Raw genomic sequence first — 23,623 nt, 5'->3', positions numbered from 1 at the left:
TGGAAATGCAGTTTCTCAGCTAATCAGTTATCCTAAATATGGATGTAGGAGTCTAATTTTAGGAATTAAGATAGGCAAATGTTGCCCCTGCTCTTTCATTTTTTTATTTCCCCCCACGTAGGAAAGATTGTTAAATATGTTTTGATTTCTCTACCAGTGATTTACAATCTGTAAGGTGTTGAAATTAAGAAAGACAAAATTGCTATGAAAAGATAGCGAATGTTATTAATATACAGTGCAAGAGAGAACTGTTCAGAGCCATTCACTCACTTTTTAGCAGGTCAAAACCATGGAGTTATATGACATGGGGAAATAAAAACAGTCTTTCAACTAATATTATAAATACAAAATTTTATGGCATATTAGAACATTCTCTTTCAGTATAAACAGCATTTTACAAAATTTTGGTGTTAATCAGCTTTGAAATGATGAGATTTTACATTCTTGAGCAGTTTAACCAGAACGATTGCTACCAGGAATCATCAAAACATACACTCTAATAGTCTTGCAAATTCTTATTCAAAGTCTACTAGAAATAAAGCACTCTAACCTAACCACAGTACGTTTGGAAAGAGCGTACAAGGAAAAGAGATGGAACTTTATTTTGAACTTTGGCAGGAGATAGTACTTCCAACTACTAACCTTTCTTTTAAAGGTTATTGTTGAGGTGAAAACATGGCCCCATTCACTTCAGTGGAGCTTTGTGAAATCTATTTTGTCTCTGTTGAGATGCAAGAACATGCAGCTGACAAAAGACTGTCTTGATGCTCGTTGTCTCACCTTTGGAGAGGGGCTGGAATGGAGACTAAAAAGAGAAGGAGTGACATTCTAGAGGACAGATGAAAAAAATACTTGTGAGGGAAGAAAAGGGTGAAAGCAAGGCCAAGAAAGTATTTAAAACGATGGTGTCCAGATTTCCCCCTGGAGTCATCATGCTGCATGAATTTACATCAGCTGAGACTCTGTTGCAGAACACAGAGCAGTAGAAGGGAGAGTGATTATGGACGTGAAAAGCTGAGTGTAAGCAAGGTGAACAAGCAGAGAACTGAATGAAATGAATAAGAACAATTGAAAAAGAAAATAGGGTCATATGGAAGAAAAACAGGCAGATAAGGTAAAAAATGAAGACCATAATGAAGAACATAAGGCAATCTGAAGGTAAGCAAGATACCCTGTTACTAGAACACCTTTTTAATCTGGGTTGTATTTCTCCAAGTTTGCAATTTACTTGTTCTTTTACTGACTTAGAATCAGACTTGATGTGGGTGTTCAGCTGGTGTTCCAGTTGTATACAGCACCTTTTTGAAACCATAAGGTGGTTGTTAAAAGCACCATCTCTAAGAAGAAGTACATGGATCCCTATAGTTCAACATGGAGAGTGCTTTAAATAAATGTAATAGCAAGTTCCAGTTCTGGTCACAAGGTGTTTCAACTGCTTTCAGAGAGTTAAGTGTAGTTTCATTTGCTGGTGGCATTAATTTGTCCTTTGCTGATGTGAAAAGATAGTGAATCACTGTGAGTTCACGGGGAAGTCACTTGGGGCAGATCGACCCGGATGGTCCATCTGTGTAAAAGGAGATCCTGGTGATATGTTTTCTACCAAATGATGTGTACTTTAAGGGCCAGGAAATGCAGTGGGTTTGCTCAGCTCTCTACACAAAGGTACAGTTAACAGACTTTGCTCAGCAATAAGCCTTGTGAGCCTCAACTCTTTCTTCCTCCTGTCCCTGACAGTGAACCTACGCAGGTCACCATGCTCTATTCTCGTCAGGGGACAACAGAAACCATTGAGGAGGTAGAAGGGGAGCATGATGAGGAAGGAGCACATTCTGCATCAAGGCAGGAGGAAGAGGAGGTGGAAGATTACAGCCTGGATTCAGAAGGAGCTGCATATACTCCTGATACCGATGTGCCATTGTATTCCACCGTGGATAGCAATGCAGAAGCCCCGCCTTCCTATAGCAAAGCTGTCAGCTTTGAACACCTTTCCTTTGGCTCCCAAGATGATTCAGCTGGTAAGAGTCTCATGATGGTGAGCCCAGATGACAGTCGGACGGACAAACTTGATGATACGATTCTCCCTCCATTGACGCACGAGCTAACGGCCAGTGAGCTGCTTCTGAACAAGTAAGGACCTTTGACAGGGAAAAAATTTTGGTCCCAATCTCTGAAGTTTTGCCATGATTTTCATTTTTTCCCTCAAAACTAGCCTACAGTTTCTGTTAAAGACCTTGTGCTAAGTTTGGTTTAAGGGAAGAAGCTCATTTCCTGTGCAGTTGCTCTAATTATAGATTTCCAAAATGATTCAAATGCATGTGGGAAAGAATCTCCACTTTGTCCCCAGATACTGTAGCTAATTGTTCCAGTTAGCATCGGATTTCTGTGTTAGTAATTGTCATGGGTCAAGGACTTTTCTAAACATCCCATGTGGAGAGGGTTTCTCTTCTCCAGACAGCTGTGATTTCAAATAAGTTTCTTCCCAGGACTGTCTTGGAAAATGTTTCTCCTTTAACTATTTTGGATTACTATAAGGGAAACTCTGACCTTTGGCAGAGTTTTTGTTAAAGCCCGTAGGAGCTGAGAGCTAGCTAGAGAGACCACCTTGCCTACCTACTCTCAGATAGGCTGCTCCGCTATCTGACTCTCAGCCAATGTGCTCAGTAGCACAGTCACCATTGAAGGGGGGTTGGTGCCACTGTTCTCATTCCTCTGCTTTCTGGCCTTACTCTTCTGGAGGAGAGCACCCATGAATGCAAGGACAAAATCTTAAACCACAGAAACATCTTTCAGCCTAACTGCAGCTAGATAGAAAGGTTATGTAGATCTGACTTTGTAGATCCAGTGTCTTTTTTTCTGGGTGCCCATGGTCCTTCTGGCTTTTTAACTGTGTCTCTTTTTAGATTAGGACACTCCTTATGAAAAGCGAAGAAAAGAAGTGTGAATGTATGTGAAAGTTATGTAATAACTTCATGCTACCTTTTCCATTTAGTTGATTTAGGTAGGTGAGAGGAGACTGGACACATCTAATGCTCAAGGCTATTTATTATGTTCTAATGGTATGTCGCAATGCTAATCATATCACTACATGTCCTAATGGACCTCTAGAGTTTCTCCAAATTCACATCTGTGTTAATAAATCAGATATGAATCCAGGCAGGGCCACACCAGAACTTTGCTGGGTAAACTAAAAAACAGCAGAACAGTGCTTCTAATCATTTTGCGTGAAATTCTTGCTTGTGGGCTTAAAATCAGGCTATTTGATCATGCCAAATCCCATTCTATCTTTTTTATTAGACTCTCCAGCAGAATTTTATACTATTTCAAAAGGGAAAATAGCAGCTATTTAAAAAGTAGTTCTTGTGAATTTAATTTTCATTTCATTTGTGGTACTCTCCTCCTCACAGGATGTTTCATGATGAAGAACTAGAGGAATCAGAGAAATTCTATGTTGGTCAGCCTCGAGTCTTGCTTCTTATTTATGCTCTGTACAATACCCTGGTGGCCCGGTCAGAAATGGTGTGCTATTTTGTGATCATCCTTAACCACATGATCTCCGCCTCCATGATAACCTTGGTGCTTCCCATCCTTATATTCCTTTGGGCCATGCTGTCTGTTCCTAGGCCAAGTAAACGTTTCTGGATGACGGCCATTGTCTATACTGAGGTATGCTGCTGTTTTTGCAACCCTGTTCATTAAACACAGAAAAGAAAAGTTAAATTGTAGGCTTTACATGGCAGTGTGGCCTATTTTCTGTATTTGAACTATAGGACTGATGCCTTTGGCATCATATTAATATAAATATTTGCTAAAATCCTCAGCCATTTCTACGGTATAGATGGGTCTTGTTTGTGTTTTTCTTCACTGCAATGAGCAACATTACTGAGGGAACACGAACTGTTGTTCCTCTGTAGCAATGAAGATGCTTGTTGATCTTGTTGTAAAACTGATAATGTAGACATATTTCTCCCTTCTTACTGTCATGAGGCTATGATATCTGCCATGCTTAGCAAATACCCCAAGTGTGTTGTATTTCTGGACAGGTTGCCATTGTTATCAAGTACTTCTTCCAGTTTGGCTTCTTTCCTTGGAATAAATATGTGGATTACACAAAAGATAAGCCTTACCATCCACCTAATATTATTGGCATTGAGAAGAAAGAGGGTTATGTGCACTATGATCTTGTTCAGCTCCTTGCTTTATTCTTCCACAGATCCATTTTAAAGGTAACCTGAGCTCATGTGACTTTTTTTATTTTATGTTTAATTTTTTATAGTCATTCATGTGATATCCCAACACAATGAATTTGTTTCCCCCCTCTAGAAATACAGCAATACAAAAATACAATGTTGATATGTTCTCCTCTTCTTTTTTCCACTAGTGCCATGGATTATGGGATGAAGATGAGAAAGGGGAGAACTCCAGTAGTAAAGAGGATACTGACGACGAGCTGTTTCTGAGAGGAGGCAGGAGAGACTCTTCTAGCTCTCTGAAATCTGTCAATCTCGCGGCATCGGTGGAGTCCATCCATGTCCACTTCCCTGAGCAGCAGACTGCTATCAGGAGGAAAAGCTCCAGCAGTGGATCACAGCTTTCACACAGGTCCAGCTTCTCTTCACACAGATCTAAAAGAGGTAAATGTTGTGGCACTGCTGGGATTTGAAGAACAAACACTTATTTTCCATAGGATCATCCTGCTGAGACCTTGTGCCTATGGCTATGGAGAACCCAGAGGCTACTGAATGCTGCTGCTCTTCAGTGAGGAAATAGGATATGAACCAAAACATCTTTGTGTTTGAACACACTCCTTTAAAGTTCAAATGCAGAGCCACATTTTGTGATTCACTATGTCTTTACAATGACATTATCCAAAATCTGGGAAAGGAACTTTCAGTGTGGCCCAGATCCAGAATTTCTGGTTCAGCATAATCTCCAGCTAGAAGGAATTCAATGAATATATATTTTTCATATGTACATTCAATGGTACTTGAAGTGAGAAGAAGTTTTGATTAGGAATGTTGGATACCTTCCTCACCTTTTAAAAAGGAAGGACTTGCCTGAATGTATATATTACCAATCCAGATGAGAGAGTCAGACCAATCAAATATTTGCCTTTATCATTAGTCTTCTCTTTTTATAGTTATTAATCAAGTTTTGATCTTTGAAACCTTTTTTGGATTCTCTCAAGATTTTATCATATCAGAAAAATGTGTAAGGATTCATTTCAAAGCTTCTTTCAAATGTGGGACTCATATATTGGGTGAAGTCTCCAGGTTGATTACATTCTAGTGTTTGTATCTAAACTTTGAGTTTGAATGAGCTTCTTTCTTTCTCTTTTCTTCTCTTTCCTTTACTTTCCTTTTTTTTTTTTTTTTTTCCCCAGGAAGCACCAGCACACGAAACAGCAGTCAGAAAGGAAGCAGTGTGTTAAGCATCAGGCAGAAATCTAGGAAAGAGCTTATTATGGAAAAGTTTCAAGAACAAATGATCAAAGCCAAGGCCTTTACAATTAAAAAGTGAGCAATGTGAGGAGTCGTGGGTTTGGGAGGAGGTTCCGAATAGCTGACTGAAACAGAAAAATAGCTTTTTAAAGACTATGATTTACTATTTCTGTTAGTTCAAGGGGATGAATGGATCTGTGTACTATGCACTAGATGGATATGCTTTCACTCTAACTCCCACCAGTGAACTTCAGACAAATCAGCAGGGGTTCAAATAGCACTGAAGGCTGTTCATCTGTCTGCTAAAAAGCTAAATATCCTGTGTGAACTGAGTTGGTTGACTATGTATATTTTGACTGAAAAAATGCTAACATAGTGCTAGAGAAGCAATCAGTACAAGGGACTGGTGTCTGTGAAGCCCTGTGGAGACTGTCAGAGAAGTGTATCTTTACATACATTAATGATATCATACTCAGCTATTCTTTTCTTTAGTGCAAGTTACAGTGTTGTTAAATGCATTGTGGTCTGTGTTGTTTTAGGGCTCTCCAAGTGTATGTGCCCATCAGACAGTTTTTCTACGATCTTATTCATCCAGACTACAGCGCGGTGACTGATGTGTATGTGCTGATGTTCCTCGCAGATACGGTGGACTTCATCATCATTGTGTTTGGATTTTGGGCTTTTGGGGTAGGTCATATAAAGCATCTCTCCATAAATCCTCGGTTGGGACCTTTGCTGTAGTTGCTAGGTACTGTGCGGAGTGCCCTCCTACCTCAGTCACTCTGTTGTATTTTCCTTTCCAGAAACACTCTGCAGCAGCAGATATCACCTCTTCATTATCAGAGGACCAGGTCCCAGAGGCATTTTTGGTGATGGTGCTCATTCAGTTTGGTACCATGGTGGTAGACCGAGCACTGTACCTCAAAAAGACTGTCATGGGAAAGGTCATCTTCCAGGTCATCCTTGTTTTTGGAATACATTTCTGGATGTTCTTTATCTTGCCTGGAGTGACAGAAAGGTATAAAACCTTACAATCAGACAGTACATGTTGAATAGTGATGCTCTACCAAGTTATTTGAACTTAAATATGAGATGGTTATAACTAAGCTTTGGAATCATAAATAGGTTTCCCCTTGGTCTCATTTCTGAACAGAATGTCAGAGTACCTTTCCATAAGAGTAATTGCGGCCAACGTAAAGGAGTTTGAGGAGGGAAGAACTAAATTATGTTAGCATGTACTGAAATATTCTCAACCTAAGCCAGAAAGAAAGTAGTTGAGAGAGAAATTGCCTGTGATCAAGTGGTTAGAGCACTCAGCTGAGGCAAAGTTAGCTCGTGTTCAGTTCCCTACTCCCATGACTGCTTTGCATCTTTTAAGAGAGCATTTCTGGATACAAAGTGAAGTAACCAAGGAAACCCTGATCAGAATTTTGTTCCACTACCCTTCCAGCTGAATGTGTGCCTTCTTGCCTTTAAACCTTCCTTGCTCATCAGAAAACTTGCTCTTTTAGCTGCACACTGATTTAGAAGTGGCTGTAGAAAATGTCTCTCTCCAGAGTTAACTAACAACTTGGCACTCTCCTAGAATGTGTGAGCTATGGGGTTAAATCTCTTCAGACTGAGGAAGGTCTAAAACCCATGTCCTTTCTGAAAAGCAAAAGTTCTCTTCCCCTGCTATTGCCACACCGCTTTGGAGCTGGCATTGGTACAGTGACGTCCTCCATGAAATCCTGTATCACATGCCTCGTCAAATTCAACCCCCAAACTAATGTTTCTCATTGCATGGCTCAAGGCAGTGTTCACCTCAGTCTGTATTGCAGCAGTACTAATGTTCCCTCTCTAGCTATTGCTGACTCTCCTCTGACTTAGAACTTTAAATTGCCTAGAAGCATACCTTACTTATTGACCATACAGAGAATTTGGGTTGGTTAACTGAGCACATTACACTTCATAAACAAGATATTTTGCTGGAAAAATCATAATAGGTGCATAATGTAAATGAAGCCCAAAAGGTCTGATTTCCTCTTAAAAACAGCATTTATATTTTTCCTCAGTGCAGCAGTAATTGCACCCTTTTTTAAAAAATGCATTTTTTAAGTGCATCTCCTATCTGCTGAGCCTTGAGAATTGCAATTAAACTTTTGGCTTGATTTGGCCACTTAGAAAAAAAGACAATAAAATTCTTTCAACTTTTCTGTGCCCTTATGAAATGTTTATCTCACGTTGCTGATCTCAAAACTGCATATGAGACCTCCTGTATTCATTTTAAGTCGGATTGATTCTTAGAAGTGCATGCAAGTTTCATAACAAGAATAGTTTTCCAGGTTATAACTGGAAATGTTGGATCATCTCAGACTAACAAGCTGTGTTTGTCAAGAGGCATTTCGTGTAGTTCCAGCACGCTATCACACTGCAGTCAAACTTAGAAATGGCAAATATTCACCAAGATGGTAGAAGGCTGGAGTACATGACATATGAGGAGAGGTTGAGGGAACAGGGTTTATTCAGCCTGGAGAAGGGAAGGTGAAGAGGGGAGCTTATTGCTGTCTTCAGCTACCTAATAAGAGGACATTGCGAAGGAGCTGAGCTCTTTTCAGAGGTGCACATCCACAAGTCAAGAGGCCACAAGTTAGAACAAGGGAAATTCCAGTTGGATATGATGAACAGTTTTTGCCATGGTGTTAGTCAAATACTGGAGCAGGTTGCCCAGAGAGGTTGTAGGAAATCTTTAGAGATATCTTTAGAGATATTCAAAACTCAACTGGATAAGTCCATGAACAAATTGGTCTAATTAGACCTAATTCAAGTGAGTGGGGGTTGGAAAAGATGATCTTCAGAGGTCACTCCAACTTAAATTCTTGTATGAGTCTATGACCTTGGAGGTGTCTAACTGAACACTGATAGCCACTGATAGCTGATTAGAGTCAGTCCAGCGGTCAGCCCTCTGAGAAGTGAAGAGGAGCAATGTCTGCCCAGGACTCCCAGGAGGTGCGCCATCGCAGGGGCTGAGGGCAGTGGCCTGTGTGGTCTAGCAAAGTGCCTCTAGCACCCGGAGGGACAGAGCACTGCCCCAGAGCCCTCACGCTCTTTGGGGAGCCTATTCCCAGTCTCCCCTATGACCCTGAGCTTACAACAGGCACTGTTTATGTACTTCCTTATCGGGCTTCTTGCAAATTATTGTATTACCACTGCCGTGGGGTTGGAAACCAAAGACTTTTCACAGGTTCTTAGGAAAAGGAAGCACAAAACATCTCTAATTCAGGCACAGATACAAAGCTCATCATTTTCCTTTATCTGTCTTTTCCATTACAGGAAATTTAGCCAGAACACAGTTGCCCAGCTCTGGTATTTTGTGAAATGTGTTTATTTTGGCTTATCAGCATATCAGATACGCTGTGGATATCCGACACGTGTTCTTGGCAACTTCCTCACAAAAAGCTATAACTATGTGAACCTTTTCTTATTTCAAGGGTAAGTCTAGACCTACTGTCCCCTTCCATTCTTTTCTGAAATACAGATCTGTTATCACTGAGATGCGTGGGTTATTCAAGACCTCTCTTCACAGGCCGCTGGAAGTGAGTCAGTAAGACTGCACAGTGCACTCCTCTGTATATGCCACATGTGCCCAGTAGTCCATAAAAAATTAATTTCAGGAATACAAATTTTAGAAAAATCAACTTCACACCCTGAATCCAGAAGCCTGACTTACCAATCTGTCATTCAGGCACCAATGGAAGAGACATTTTTAACACTTCTAACAAATCACCTCTGTGACCATCCTTAGGGGCTGTGTTGTGCTAGAAAACAGGAAATGTTATTCCCTCTGCAGTCCTAAAAAGTAGTAAGGCATCAAATCCCCAAAAGGTCAGTGGAGCAATTCTGAATGCGCTGCCTCAGTGGGTGGGAAGGAAAATAAAGTGAAAGACAATACACATGAGAATTAAAAACTATACATCAAACAGTGTTTCCTCTGTGTATCTTTTTAAAAGTGCTGCATGTCTGAAGCTCTGCAGAAGTCAGGAATTTTAGTGCAAGCTTCACCTCAGAGTGAAAGATAGTGTTAGGAAGGCATAACCACCCACCATTTATGCTGTTACCATGATGTTTAATTTGAGCCAGTTAAAAGTATAAACTTATTTCACAGAATAAGTGGAATATATTTTGTTCTAATAATGTCAGGCTTTTCCCAATATTGCATTCCAGGAAGAAAAGTTATAGAAGAAAGCTTTCTTTTCACATGAAATAGTCTTTGTGGCCTGGCCAAGCAGAAAGCTGTGGGAATAGTAAAGGGAATGATGCACTTTGGAAAGCTGCTATATGCATATTGGCTTCCTCCTAGCCCACCTTCTCCTTCTGTTTAATCCAGAGTCATAAAGCCCAATTCCCTATGCAGTTGAGGACTGTCCACCTACTGTAAAGAGGGAATGCATAACATGGTGTAAAGAGGTATAAAATAAATTCCCACCATCCTGCAAAAAAGCCCTGTTCCTCTACTCCCCTCCCAGATTGAAGGGGTTTGGGTACGCAAGGAAATCTATCCTGCACTGTTCCATCAGTGGTTCATGCATAATTACAGGACATAATAATACAAAAGCATGTTTTTGGCTTCACAAGGGGCTCTAGAAGAATGTGAGCTGTGGCAAAAGCTACCACGTTTACAACATCAGTACTAGCGAAGCCATCTCAGGAGATGATTGCATTCAAGTTTGAAGTATTTCCCATTTAAATGTCTTTTCACATTGGTTTAATTCTCCCCCTTGTGGCATGCTTACTGTGCTCATTTAATGTGATCCTTCTATTTCTGATGAATTTTCTCCTGTGGTCTCCCTTCAGATTCCGCCTGGTTCCATTTTTGACTGAGCTGAGAGCAGTAATGGACTGGGTTTGGACTGATACCACTCTGAGTCTTTCCAGCTGGATCTGTGTTGAAGATATCTATGCTCACATTTTCATCCTGAAATGTTGGCGAGAGTCAGAAAAAGTAAGGAAGCCCTATCCAGGCCTCCTGTCTCTTGTGCAAAAATGAAGAAAAATAATCAAGAGTCCCTAGATAACTGGGAAATCCACCATAAAGACAGTTTTCTAGAAGATACACCTGGTGTTCATGTTCAGAAATATTCAGACTATTGGGTACTTTATGTTAGTTGGCAGTCACCGCAAGTGAAATTTCAAATGGCTTCTCCTTTTTGCCTAACTGATTTTTCCACCATCAACATGAATTCCACAAACACAAGCATGCTAGTTTAATTGCATAGCTGAATTTCAAGGATGGGATTGAAAAGCCTGATAATCACCCAGACTTAGTTCATACATAACAACTAAATGAGTAACCTGCAGTAGGGTGAAACTGTAGCTCAAGAGAAAGGTCAAGACAGGAAAGAGCTTGTGCCTCCATGCTGTAGGTCTTGAGGATTCCTCTCTAATGTGACTAGAGAGGGAGCTCAGCTGGTTTCTGTAGTTAGGGAGAGTCCCCACACATCTAAATGTGAACTGCAGACCAGATAAATCCACCATTAGTTTGACTGAAATTTCAGTCTCTTTAAATCATTTGAGCTTCGTTTCAAATTAAACTTGCAAATTCTGGATTCCTTATAACCTCTATAAAGATTGCAACCATATGCTTCCTTATTTTGCCAATTTGAAAAAGAAATTAAGCATTCTTTTAAGAGTGACCCAGCCAGTCAGAAATTGTACATCTGCAATGAAATGGCTGCATTTTTAAGTGTTACTGACGTATTTCTACTTTTACTATAATCCTGTCTGTTAATGGCACTTACTTTCCAAGTATGTCAGTTAGATTAACTGAGAGCTGAAATGCACACAAATCTTGTATATGGGCTTTTTTTTTGTATGACTTACATTTCTGCCATAAATGGAGTGTCATCAGAGGCTTCAGGAATCAGAGAGAATAATCCAGTTCTACTTTGACTCTCCATGTTACTGCATTTTCTTTAACCTAAAACAGGATCACCCTGCATTACATGATCTTAAGTGGGAAAATTTCCAAGTGTAAGCTTGCATATGTGTGTTAATGCCATGTAGCAAAATAACTACCAATAATTTTATGAGTGTTGTTCAAGGTACTTTTAGTTCTCTCTGTCTTTGTCTCACATTGAGTGGTATGCCTAAGTATTTGGCTGTTAGTCTCTCTGAGCAGCATTAAAGGTGCCTGAACTATTCTCTAACAGATAAATAATGTGCCCCCAGTGATCTTGATACGAGATTTTAATGAAAACAGTATTCTGTAGTGCAAGACAAATTATTTGATACAATGCTTTTGAAAAGTAACTAATTTGTTTTAAATATAGCATTGTATTACAAATTTAATATTCTCCTAGGGCTTTATGGATTCAAGCTGTAAAGCAAGAACAATTTCCTGAAAGCCAGATTCCTGGCATGTGCATGAGGTGCAATGCAATACAATGCATCTTTATTTTGCAACTGCAGTGTGTGAAAGACAGGATCCTGAAACACTGTGCAGAGTAAAATCCTGTATGAGAATATACCAAAATCAATTACAGTAATGGAAAGACATTATACAGGATGGTGAAACTATTAAAGTATTCAGTCATGGCCATTAACAGAGGGAGAGAATTATGGGCAAGGGAGAACAGATGTGCTGTCTGATCTACTTTGAAAAGGAAAGGATAAAAGCAAGATCATTCTTGGTGTCAGAAGCTAAGCAAGGGAAGGATGTCAAATCAACAATGTACAGACTTTAGAAACAACAACAAAGATTGAAGCATTATTTAAATTCAATTGGTGTAGGATTCACTAAGAAACAGACTGGATCAAGCATGTGAACAACTCTTAGGAATAATGTATGTGAGGTGTGAAATGAATGTGGAGCTAGTGCAATATCATACAATCCTATTGCATCGTGCATATCAGTTGCTGGCAAATAAATACTATTTTTCCTGAAATACAATTTGCAGAATTTCAGGCTCTATGGGAGGAATTCTGCCTTAAGGAGGTTTGAGATGATACAATTTTTCTGGAAGAACAAATACAGGAAAGCTGGCCTCTCCCAATATCAGGGTTTTGAGCATATTGTTGTATTATTGTTGCTATTATTATTTTACTTTTCATTCCTGTAGTTTCATGTTTGCACTGGTTCAGACAAAAACTTAAATTATCAGACCTGATTTTTCCTTTCTTTATGGTTGTGAGCAATCAAAACCGTGAAGGTTTACAAAGTTTTTCACATCAGACACACACTTAGCATGGATTTATTTGGTCCTTCTCTCTGCAGTTGCCAGTAGTTAAGTGTCTGTGCAGGTTTGGCTAAAAATCTCAATACAAATTACTCCAGAACATTAGAATCTTTAAGATCATTATTCTTACATCGATCAGAGCATACCACTGATAGAAGAGATATTACCATGTTGCTGTTTGCTTTTGCAGAGATATCCCCAGCCAAGAGGCCAGAAGAAAAAGAAAGTTGTGAAGTATGGAATGGGTGGCATGATTATCGTCTTGCTGATTTGTATTGTCTGGTTCCCACTGCTCTTCATGTCTTTAATCAAATCTGTTGCAGGCGTCACCAACAAGCCTCTAGATGTATCAATCACAATAACTCTAGGAGGTTATCAGGTAAAAAAGAAAAAAAGACTAAAAGAAATCATTGGTTTTGCACTGTGTTTCCTTGCGCTATTCCTTATTCCTTACATTGAGTTTTCTGAGTGAAAGTCTCCTGGTGTATACAGGAGATCAGACTAGCTCACACAAATAATCCCTTGTGGGTTTAAAAACATGTTAGTTTATCACTGATGTAAAATATTACCTTCACTTGCAAGTTAAAAATAGGACCTACTGCTGCATAAATTAACCCACATCTGGCACACTGAGGTAACTGCCCACAGGTCCACGTGACAAATGGAGGTAGCTTGCTTCATTGTGAAATAAGATCATAACCTTCTCCTGTCAAACTGAGTACTGTAATTGTCTTAGACTGCGATACACAGAATGCTGTATTGTGTTTGTAGCAGCTGATAGGAATTAAATGTGACATGTGTGTGTTCGTTTCCCAGCCTATTTTTACAATGAGTGCTCAACAGAGCCAGCTCAAGGATTTGAATCAGACTGGTTTCAATGCATTTCTGCGAAGCTATAGGGATAACACTGTAAGTAAAATGTGGAATATCTCATTACTTAAAAATGTGTGGGTTTTCATGGAGGCTTTTTGTGAGTTTTGTTTGCGTAGTTATAAGTGGTCAGCCGTACTGCTGCCATTGGGAAGATGTGTCCATAAAGACAGTTTGCAAGAGTAACGGTTTACACAGATCGTGTTTGTCAGGCCAGGACTGGGTTATAAAGAATGAAGTTGCCCTTAATCATGACATCATTGCGCAAACTCATGGAAGATAAAACCCCCAGTTGTCCAGTTGCCTGAATAAAAACTTCCCCTCTAAAAAACACAAAACTTCGGTAGACATGTGGCTCTTGAGTTAGTGCCAAAACAAACATGCTTTGGGGACCCAACAGTCTTGGCACTTTTAAGCAAGAAGCTCCTTCCAGAAGCTAACCTCCCAGAGAGGAGACACGATGCTGACAAAAGCAAGTATGTATGGCTTTGACAGGAAAATGCCTTGGTTTCGGCATAGTCTCACCATTTCATGGTGCAACATGCACGAAGTTATCAAATGTTTCTGTAGCAAAAAGGATAGTATTTAGCAGAAACTGTTGCATGAATTTAGGAGCCAGGTTTTGATCAAATGCCTCTTTCAAAGAAGTGCAATTTAACTTGCTTCTAGCCCATTCAGGAATTAACATTTTTTATCATGAGATGCTACTAAATAGCCCTTGTCTTAGAGCAGTAATATTGCAACCTTGTTCCATTTTGAAAGTTATTAATTTTGAGTTGACTTATCCCTTGTACGCAGACATCTTTCTGTGCAGAATGACATGTTTTTCTTTAACAAAACAAAGAGTAAAATTTTAATAGATATGTGAAAACTAAAGAGAGGTGCCAGGTGTCTTGTGGCTCCCGAGTATTACCAGACATTGCTGAAAGTGTGAGCCATCCCACAGTGGCCAGGCTTGGTACATAGTTTGTACAATGACTTACATTTTATGCTCACCACTGTTAGTATTTGGAGTTTCAGGGAAGCTGTGTGAAGTGTCAGAAGTACCAGTCAAAATCGGCGGGTTCTGAAAGTTGCATAGCCCACTGAGTCCACAAATAAAGTCAGGGTTGTTAGAAACTAAAGGAACTAAGATTAAATAGACTCTACAGAGTTTACTTGATTAATTTTCAAATTCATTTTGGTCTACTTGGCCATCATACTTATTCTTTAAATGAGAGTGCAATTTTCGTTTTGCCTTCTAGGCTTGATTATACTTTATTTATGCCCTTCCACATGTAAAGCCCCCTTGGTACCTGAGGAAAACCATCAGTGCAAACCAATGCACTTATAATTAACTGAGCATTTATAATTCTGCCAGATCAGGAAATGTGGCTGTGTGTCTTGTGAATATCACCACAGTGAAATTTCCTTTCCCTCTTCTGCACCTACAGGCTGCTTTGCAGTTTCTAGAGGGCTATGGAAAAGAAGATATAACTCTAGCAGATCTAGAAGGGAATTCAAACTCTTTGTGGACCATCAGCCCTCCCAGTAGAGAGAAAATGATACAGGGACTGCTGGATTTTTCAGCTGAGTTCACTGTAGTTCTTTCATGGAGCATTCAAAGGTAATTAATAAGACTGCTATGAGGCTGCTGGATCATTTGCCAAGCATTCACTGAGCAGAACAGTTCCACACTGCGTTTTTTGGTGTAATTTTCCAGCAAATTCTCTTGCACTGCAGACCAAAAAAACTGAAAGTGGGAAGGAGAGAGGCAGAGAGAAGTGACCTTTGTTACACAACAATAATAATTTGTTGCCTGCAGTTCCCAAGAAATAGAAAGACAAATGGAGTCGCTTCCAAGTATATGGTTTAAAAATGCAGGGTGGAGTTTTCAATGGGATGTGAGTGGGAAGAGAGAAAAGTAAGAAAGTTTCAGTCACTTTTGCAAGTAGATTTTCAAATAAACTCTGCTTCAAAGAACATTTTGTTAACATTGATGGGAATTGAATACCTAGGCCGAGTTAGGGCAAAAAAACAATGAGGAAATAGAAGGAGAAGTGGCTGGTCTTATTAAGGGAGTCTCAAGATGACATGAAGCTATTTGTTAAATACACATATATTTGGAGCCATTGTTATGCAAGGAGGCACAGATCCACCTTGTTGAGACCTCTGGCCATTTACTGTGTGGTTCTTTTGGCCTCAGTGTAGAAATATTGCTTTACATTGAAGTTCTTGCAAGAGCCAGCCTAGAATATGTGCTTGCTGCATTCAGGCTGGAGCACACCCAGTCACCAGGGTGTCCTGTTGGCTTCTGAATGCCACCTGAGATCCCTATAGACTGCTGGGTTAAACTGGAATTAATCCATCACTTCACTGAGATTAACTAGTGCTGCAGCTGCAACATCTACCTGTTTCTTCAGAAGTAGACCCTGGGTTGTTCTAACAATCCCCACAAAAGGACCATGCACAAGAAGCAGGTCAGCTGAATCACTGTTTGAGCTCTGATCATGCTGTCAGTCCTTTCACAGTAAAAAATAGGCTTGTAATGAATCTGTACCCTTAATTCAACTTTCTTTGACCCTCCTTATTTTCCTGGAAGCATCAAGTATTGCCCAGTGAATTATATCCCTCCATCATTTCTGAACCTTCTATTGATTTTTAATACCTCTTCTCAGTTTTCCAGTATGCTCACATAACTACAAACATTAATACACTAGATTTGAAAGAGACCTTTTTCACCCTCAAATTCTCTCCTGTGGATTATTTTGTAACCGTGAATGACTGAAAGTGGTAAAAGCTTACCACTGTGGCCTTCCACTTTTTCTCTGTAAGGGGAAACTGCTGTCTTTTATCTAGGCCAGGAGACCACAAGCAGCTTTAAGATGAGTCTCTTCTGTCACTCCAGCAGTTTACACACTTTTGGCTCTTGCAGGTCATCTGCTTGGGGGATTTCTCAGCAGCCCCCAGCAGCCCAAGAGCTATCTCATCCCACCACTGCATCCTGATGGCAGTGCAGGGCACAAGAGGTGTGCGAAAGCTGATCCTGTTCCATCTGTGTCCCAGCCTGCCAAGAGACCTGGGTGGGCACGGTGGTCCTGTTAGGTTAGACTGTTGGACACACATCGCCGGCGGGTCTGAGGAAGGGTTTCAGGAGCTGTAGCTGACAGCTGAATCCTTACCTCTCCTGACACTGAGTGTGAGGTAACTGAGATAGTCCCATAGCCTAAAGGGATACCAGTCATACTCCCTTTCTCAGTCTGTTTTCATCTGACATATGAGCAAAATTAGGTTCATATGAATCTGTCAGCATTTTCCTGTAATGCATGCAAAGGCATTATCAGTTAGAACAAAGCATCTTTAAGACTGGTACATATCCTCTGTGGACAAACACACTGTCTCAGGTAGCAGTAGCGTGATGCTTGCTATTTGGCAAGATTTTGAGGGGCAGTCAATGCAGTTAGACTAGTTAGACAACCAGCCTTTGTGTTCAGCAAACAAGTGTTTAGGTTCTGCTGTTAAAACTCATTGTAGGTTGACTAAGTGCCTTCTCTTTTACTTATAACAGGAATCTTACTCTTGGTGCCAGAGCAGAAATAGCATCAGATAAACTTACCTTTATCCTACCAGAGAACACCAGAAGAGATATTGCTACAATGATGTCTGGACAGCAATTGGAAAAGGTGTAAGTTATTTTCTTTGCTTATTTATATGCAAACCACTTTTTTAAATCCTGATTTCCTAAGGCAAAGAGGCCTGTGCAACTGTGTCCTTTCTCTGCCCATCCATCCCCCTCTAATAACTTTGGACACCTCTTTACAAAGGCCAACAGCGTTGAAGCCACACAATAGTAATGTTACTTTGAAGGTAAAAACCTATTATCTATTGTAGACATAGAGTGAGGATACAATGAATAGTGGAACGCCACCAACGAGCATGTTGAAGCTATTAGTTACTTTCCTCTGATTTATTGGATGAGCACAAGTTCATTAGAGTGCAGTCATAGTTAAAGTCTCTTCTGAGTTACTTGAGTTCAGCCTTATGATTTGAGGGAGCTGTACTGATGAAATTTTTGTTCTAAATAACTATCCAGACTGTATTTTTCATTATTATTCTTGAAAGGGATTAGATTGGCAAGGAAGTGTTAAATCATTGTGGTCAAAGGGTAACATCTGCAGTAGTTTCTGACATCAGATCTTTTCCTCTAATGGAAATTTGCAAGGCAGACGGAGTGTTCTCTTCATCTGAATGTCAAACATTATTGTATGGACATAGCCTTATAGCATTAACAGCAGCGGTGCCTCCTTTCAGATTTGAAAGGAATCTGGCTCTTCCTCTTCTTTCTGCTCACTGGGGATTGTTTTACAGCAGTAGTCACTAAATACTGCTAAGCCAACATGTCATCCCTGAAGGCCACCTGATCTGATCTGTGCCACAAAAGTTTAAAAGTTAAAGCTGAGACCAACTGGGATAGTGAAAACTCTGAGAGGTCCATATCTGTTAGAAGGTGGAAATGAGATTTATCTTCTCTGTGCACTGCTATTCTCCTGCACCCACACACATGTATATCCTCTTGCACACCTGGTCATTGCATTTAAAAAATACTGCATGCCTCCTTTACTTCTCTGCCCTGTGAGGATACAGAAGTATTTCCTAAGGTGATGTAGTGCCAAGGAGAGTAGATTTTTCTCTTTTGTGGGAAGAAGTGATACATTCATATTTCTGTCTTCTCATGAAGCGAGCAGAAACATAGAAGATACACCTGCATTTGCATGTGTTGCAATAATATTGCTGATTTAAGCTTTTTTAACTTTGCCATAAAGGAAAAATGGTTGAGACAGCTAGTAGCCATTTGACTACTTCAGCAGGACTTCTCTGCCACCACTTCTGGTGGGACAACTCAGCTGCTGAGCGCTTACCTACTTTTTGGGTCTGCCTGAGCAATAAGAGAGATTTTAATTTGGCCACTTCTGTTCTACTGCACCCTGGTGTATGTAATGTAGTGTTGAAGGATATCCTTTCCTAGAATTTTTCACTCACTTGAGGAAGAAGTTAGAACAGCATCTGAGTGTTTTAATGAAATGCCTCTCTCTCTGGATGTTGGCAATTTATTCACACTCACAGTGATTTGATTTTGAGTCTAATGAAAAAATCTTTTTTTTTTTAAAGTTTGAATCCTCTGGATAATACAATCTGTGAAAATATTTCCCAATAAAAGATCCTGGGAAAAACTCTCTCTTCATATAGTGTTATCTAAACATCTTGAAATCCTGAAGTAATAAATGCTCTCGCTACATTTTTACCTTGTTTACCACTGGGGATATGTTGCCTTTCTTTGTGCTGCTTGTATAGATGACTATAAAAGCAGCTTTGTTAAAAAGGGGAAGAAAATATAAATTCTATATTCCTTGCAAACGCACATGCCCCAGGTGTGTGGGATTCATGGCACATGAATGGGAACATTGTGGATGGAGCTCCCTGCTGAAGTACTCACAGAATGTAGTTAATCCAGCTAACTTTCAGATGTAACATCTGAACAGTGTAAGGTAATAGTTTACACCAAAGTTACTGGGAATTATGCATAGCCCCATTAGGTATTTCTAGATTATTTTAGAGGTATAAAAATATGAAATATTTGCTTTCTCTTTTTTTTCCAGAACATTAGAGACAGTGTACCCATACTACATCAAGGCTCCTAGTGATTCTCTGGCAAAGCCCATAAAGCAGCTATTGACAGGTATGTATCCAGCCCATGGAAACAGAGTGTGGTTGAAGGAAGTGCAGCACAACACTCAAAATTGCACATTCCCAGAGTCCTTATAGGGCTTCTCTGGCTGAAATACACTTGCACTTGCTTCTACCTGGTGCCTGCAAGCTTGGGGAGAGAAGAGGTGGTAGAGTACAAGGCAGAAAATGCATCTGAGTGAATTCTAACTTTTTATTTAACAGTAAGGACACTCAAGATGAAACCCTGCTGTTCACCTTCAAGTCTCTTTTCAGGAACTGCTTTTCCATGTCTTCTTAGGAAGTGATGACAAGTTTCTTCTGTATGCATCTCCTTACTGCTTTACCACAAATACTCAGTAGTGCTGCATTTCTGTAAATTACTTTCCCTAACTCACCAACTAGAAAAATGACACTGAATGACTTTTTTTAGCTATTCCTTATTGGCTACAAAGAATCCAATTTAAATAAATCCTTGGATTTCAAAGTGCTATCATGCATCCAGAATGCATACAGAAACTCATATACATACAAAATACATGCACATGTATATACATATACATATATGAAAAACCTACTGGGTTAGAAGAGAGTGTAGGAACAAATCCTCACCTGAGAACACTTAGCTCAACAGAGGTTAAAGTTGGGTTTGGGGCCTTTTCTTGAGCACTGTGTAGTGCAGTAATGTTCAACATTGAGTAAGCATGATTAGATTAATTGGGAAAAGTAATTCTTGAGGCTGATTCTGACTTTCCATGTGGCAAGAAGTTTCTGTTGCCTCCCTGTCTTTAGTCAGGTTCTGTCCTAGAGAACTCTTAATTTGGTATTCTTTAAAAGGACTTCAGTGTATACACTGCTAATGTATGGTCCCCAGAAATCACCAGAGTTCACCTCCTGTATATGTGGTCAAGTATGCATAATAGTATAGTATACTTTGCATGATATAAAAGAATAACATCTTTTATGCCAAGAAATAAATGATTTTCAGGGGCAGTTTCACTTAGGCACATGGAAGCTGACCACTATCTCTCCAAATTAAATGATGTGTTTCTTTAGGCCTGAAATGCAGATATGGTGCCTGACATTGATACTTTGGCCTGAAAATAGTGAAATCATTTGACAGTTATACAGAAGAAAATATAGATGATATGAAATATTTTCTTTACTTTTTAAATGCATATTCAGATGAGATTTGGGAAGGAAAACTGTAGGAATCAAGATACTGTATTTTTCTATAGAACTATTGTAAACTGTGTTTTAAGAGAGTTATAACAAACTCCCATTCCTACATTTCTCCATCTCTTTGTCATGCAAATGATCCAAGTATCTGATTCAAGTTTGACTTTCAATTCTTGGTACATGTGTTAATGTTTTCTTTTTCCAATAGACTGCAGATGGGAAAACATTACTGTTTCCCTGGTCAAAAATGTGTCTGATGAGGGAGTTCGTGAGTGGTGGGTTTTGAATCAGCTTGGGAAAAGATATAAAACGTCTGAAGAGAGTCTTGAACTCTTTGTATTCAGTGATAAAGTCAGTCCTCCAAGCCTTGGATTCTTGGCCGGTTATGGGTAAGAAGGAATCTTTACATAACATTAAAATAATGTAGATAAGATAAAACTATAGAACTAGAGGTGACTTTTTTTGCTGTGTTTGGGGGGGGAGGGTATTTCTTTGTTGTTGTTGTAATGCTTGAGAAGACCTCCAGAAAGTAGTTTTGTGATGGTTTCAAATTCATGTCTATTTCAAATATCTATAGAAGACTTCATCTTTATAAGACTTCATCTCCTTACCTGCTCTTCATTGGAAAAAGGCAGTAGCATGGAAGATACACCTGCAAAGTGCTCTTCACACTTTTAGTTTATAAAACCAATTTTCCTATTAGAGTAACATCAATCAAAGGATTTTGGTTTAGTTGCAGGTCAAATTCTGCCCAGTTTTTGCCCCCTTCTTCATTGCGTGCATGTAGCCAGCACTCTGGGTATGATGCAGTTATGAAATACAGCTCCACAGATAGAGGAAGGCAGGAGATCTTTCCTCCTCGAGGCATGTGCCCTCCTGGAATGATTTTGGAGAACTCCCCGTGGGAGAATGCTCATGGGAGGTCAGGTAAGGGTTAGTCTATCACCAGCTGCACATACTTTAATAAAAAACATTAGATATGAAATCTGACAAACCACTTGCCTTTAGTAGCAAACAGTTGGGAGATTTCCCATTGTGATTTCCAAGCTGTAGCAGGCAGGATGTAAGACCCTCATCAGTGACTGGTGTTAAATCATTTAGGCCAGTGGCCTCAGCTGTTCATGTTCCCAGTTTTCTGTGGCGTTTTAAGAGACCTTATTTCCCCCTGTCCCATAGCAAAGCAGAAACAGGATCCTAATTAGAAATTAATGTCCACTCAGCTGAAAGACTAAAACTAATTATATGGATGAGCTCCCCTGCACTTGTCTGACCCTTTGTCAAGGCATGGTTTGAACTCTTTCCTTTCTTACTTTTCAGCATCATGGGACTTTATGCCTCGGTTGTCCTGGTGATAGGGAAGTTTGTCCGTGAATTTTTCAGTGGGATCTCTCACTCCATCATGTTTGAGGAGCTGCCAAATGTAGACCGAATCTTGAAGTTGTGTACTGACATTTTCTTAGTGCGAGAGACTGGAGAACTGGAACTGGAAGAAGACCTGTATGCCAAACTAATATTCCTGTATCGCTCACCAGAGACTATGATCAAGTGGACTAGGGAGAAAACTAATTGAACTTTTTGGTGTCACACTGCGAATCAAGTTGATTTCATCTGAATTTTAAAGAAGAAAAGCACAATATTCTCTTAAGAGCTAAGCCTTTTATAGTTAGGTAGCAATGGTTTTTCACTGATGGAGTCCTGGAAGCTATGGCCTTAGGAATCCATGCTGCCTTTCAAATTAAGGATCAACAGTGAAGAAGGTTGGATGATTTGCTGTTTTTAAAGTGCCACTCCTGTAAAACCTGGGGATGGCTTTGTAATTTAATCCACAAAAGGTTTGCATCCTTGTCTGGATAATTTGATTTTCCAGACGATAATTACCCTTAAAGAGAAAAGAAAGAAAGGAGTGAACCCACAGATGACTCCAGTGTACCTTCTTCACCTTTTCTGGAGCCACATAGTTTGGATTGTGCAATATGCTGTTGTACGTCACTGACTTTCAAGCTACAGTAATGGGACGCTGACTAGCCTTCAGGACACCCAAGACACAAGGCCACAGTGGGAACTGAAGATGTTCTAGCCATTCCCATTTGCAGAAAAGCAGAGGTTTTGATGTACAAAGGACACTGTGGACAAGCCTCTGTTAGCAAAAAGAAATCAAGTAACAATCTCTTTAAATGCCTTATTTTATTTGTATAGTCACAGAAGACATTTCCACCAAACATCAATGACTTTTCTCAGGAAAAAAAAAAACGACTGAAACTTGACATTCCGTCAAGGTTAACTAATGGCTAGAATAAATATGGTGAAATATTGGGATGTTCTGCTGGGCCATTTTCTCCAAAGTTACTGCTTTCCATTAGATGAGAAAAGAAGGTCAATTCAATGACGTAAGGAGCTACTTCATTTCTTATAACCCTTTAAAGACTGAATAGTGTGTGCTTCTCTCTGCTCCCCGTGACATGCTTTTTCCCATTTCGATGATTTAAGGCAACTTTGTTTTGCTATTAGCTGATATTCTTCTTCCAATGTTTCAGGTATACAAAAATGTTTACATATTCCAAGTCACATTTTTACATCTGAGACGGGTGGGTTTTTTTTAAGTTCCCAAATATAGATATACATACAAGCTTGAAAAATGGCCTTTTTCTTAAATTACTATTATTAGTGACACAAATGGCTCATTAGAGAACGTTGTAGCATGAAAATTTACAATTGCATTGTAGGTTTCATTCCATGTTAAAAAAATTATTGAGAAAAAAATCATTGAGTGGATAGGGTATGTTAAAAGGGTATACTGTGTAGTTTTGATTCATAATGACTTAAAATAAAGCACATGTTGCAAAGTCATTTTAGAAGTATTTTTTCCTCTGTCTTTTACATGAAATGGGAAAAGTTTGACATTGTTCTAACACTGTGACAAATAAATCACTTTCTTGTGGTTAGCTGCTATTTATTATATGAATGATTAGCTAGTCACCAGAAGGAAAGTAATGCAACATAATTTGCCAGAACATTTTACTGCAGAACTTCATAAAACAGCACAATTGAATGAAGTTATGACATACTCTACTCAGAGCTTCCATTACAAGTGCTGTCACATTCTATACTGTGAGAACTAACATTTTGAGCACCATAAAGTGCACAAAATAAAAATCACTTCATCATATTGTAATAATAAAATCAGTTGGTGACTGGAGCTCATTGGAAGATAACCTGATT

General features: G+C 39.5%; 1 protein-coding gene across 1 annotated transcript in view; it reads left to right on the top strand.

The window, feature by feature from the left end:
- Window positions 1-23,251, top strand: part of PIEZO2 (piezo type mechanosensitive ion channel component 2) — a 318,339-nt gene extending 295,088 nt beyond the window's left edge. The window contains exons 38-53 of the mRNA XM_067290714.1: window positions 1,735-2,127; window positions 3,405-3,663; window positions 4,041-4,223; window positions 4,379-4,631; window positions 5,381-5,513; window positions 5,978-6,125; window positions 6,242-6,456; window positions 8,751-8,909; window positions 10,272-10,419; window positions 12,843-13,031; window positions 13,469-13,561; window positions 14,956-15,128; window positions 17,070-17,186; window positions 19,159-19,238; window positions 20,613-20,793; window positions 21,722-23,251. Of these exons, the coding sequence (XP_067146815.1) occupies window positions 1,735-2,127; window positions 3,405-3,663; window positions 4,041-4,223; window positions 4,379-4,631; window positions 5,381-5,513; window positions 5,978-6,125; window positions 6,242-6,456; window positions 8,751-8,909; window positions 10,272-10,419; window positions 12,843-13,031; window positions 13,469-13,561; window positions 14,956-15,128; window positions 17,070-17,186; window positions 19,159-19,238; window positions 20,613-20,793; window positions 21,722-21,974 (2,977 nt within the window). The 3' untranslated portion in view covers window positions 21,975-23,251. The remainder of the gene's footprint in view (window positions 1-1,734; window positions 2,128-3,404; window positions 3,664-4,040; window positions 4,224-4,378; window positions 4,632-5,380; window positions 5,514-5,977; window positions 6,126-6,241; window positions 6,457-8,750; window positions 8,910-10,271; window positions 10,420-12,842; window positions 13,032-13,468; window positions 13,562-14,955; window positions 15,129-17,069; window positions 17,187-19,158; window positions 19,239-20,612; window positions 20,794-21,721) is intronic.
- Window positions 23,252-23,623: the final 372 nt, after the last annotated feature.

The sequence above is a fragment of the Apteryx mantelli genome, chromosome 2 (assembly GCF_036417845.1).
Source record: "Apteryx mantelli isolate bAptMan1 chromosome 2, bAptMan1.hap1, whole genome shotgun sequence".
Lineage (NCBI taxonomy): Eukaryota > Metazoa > Chordata > Aves > Apterygiformes > Apterygidae > Apteryx > Apteryx mantelli.
This window is presented reverse-complemented; position numbering and strand designations above follow the sequence as displayed.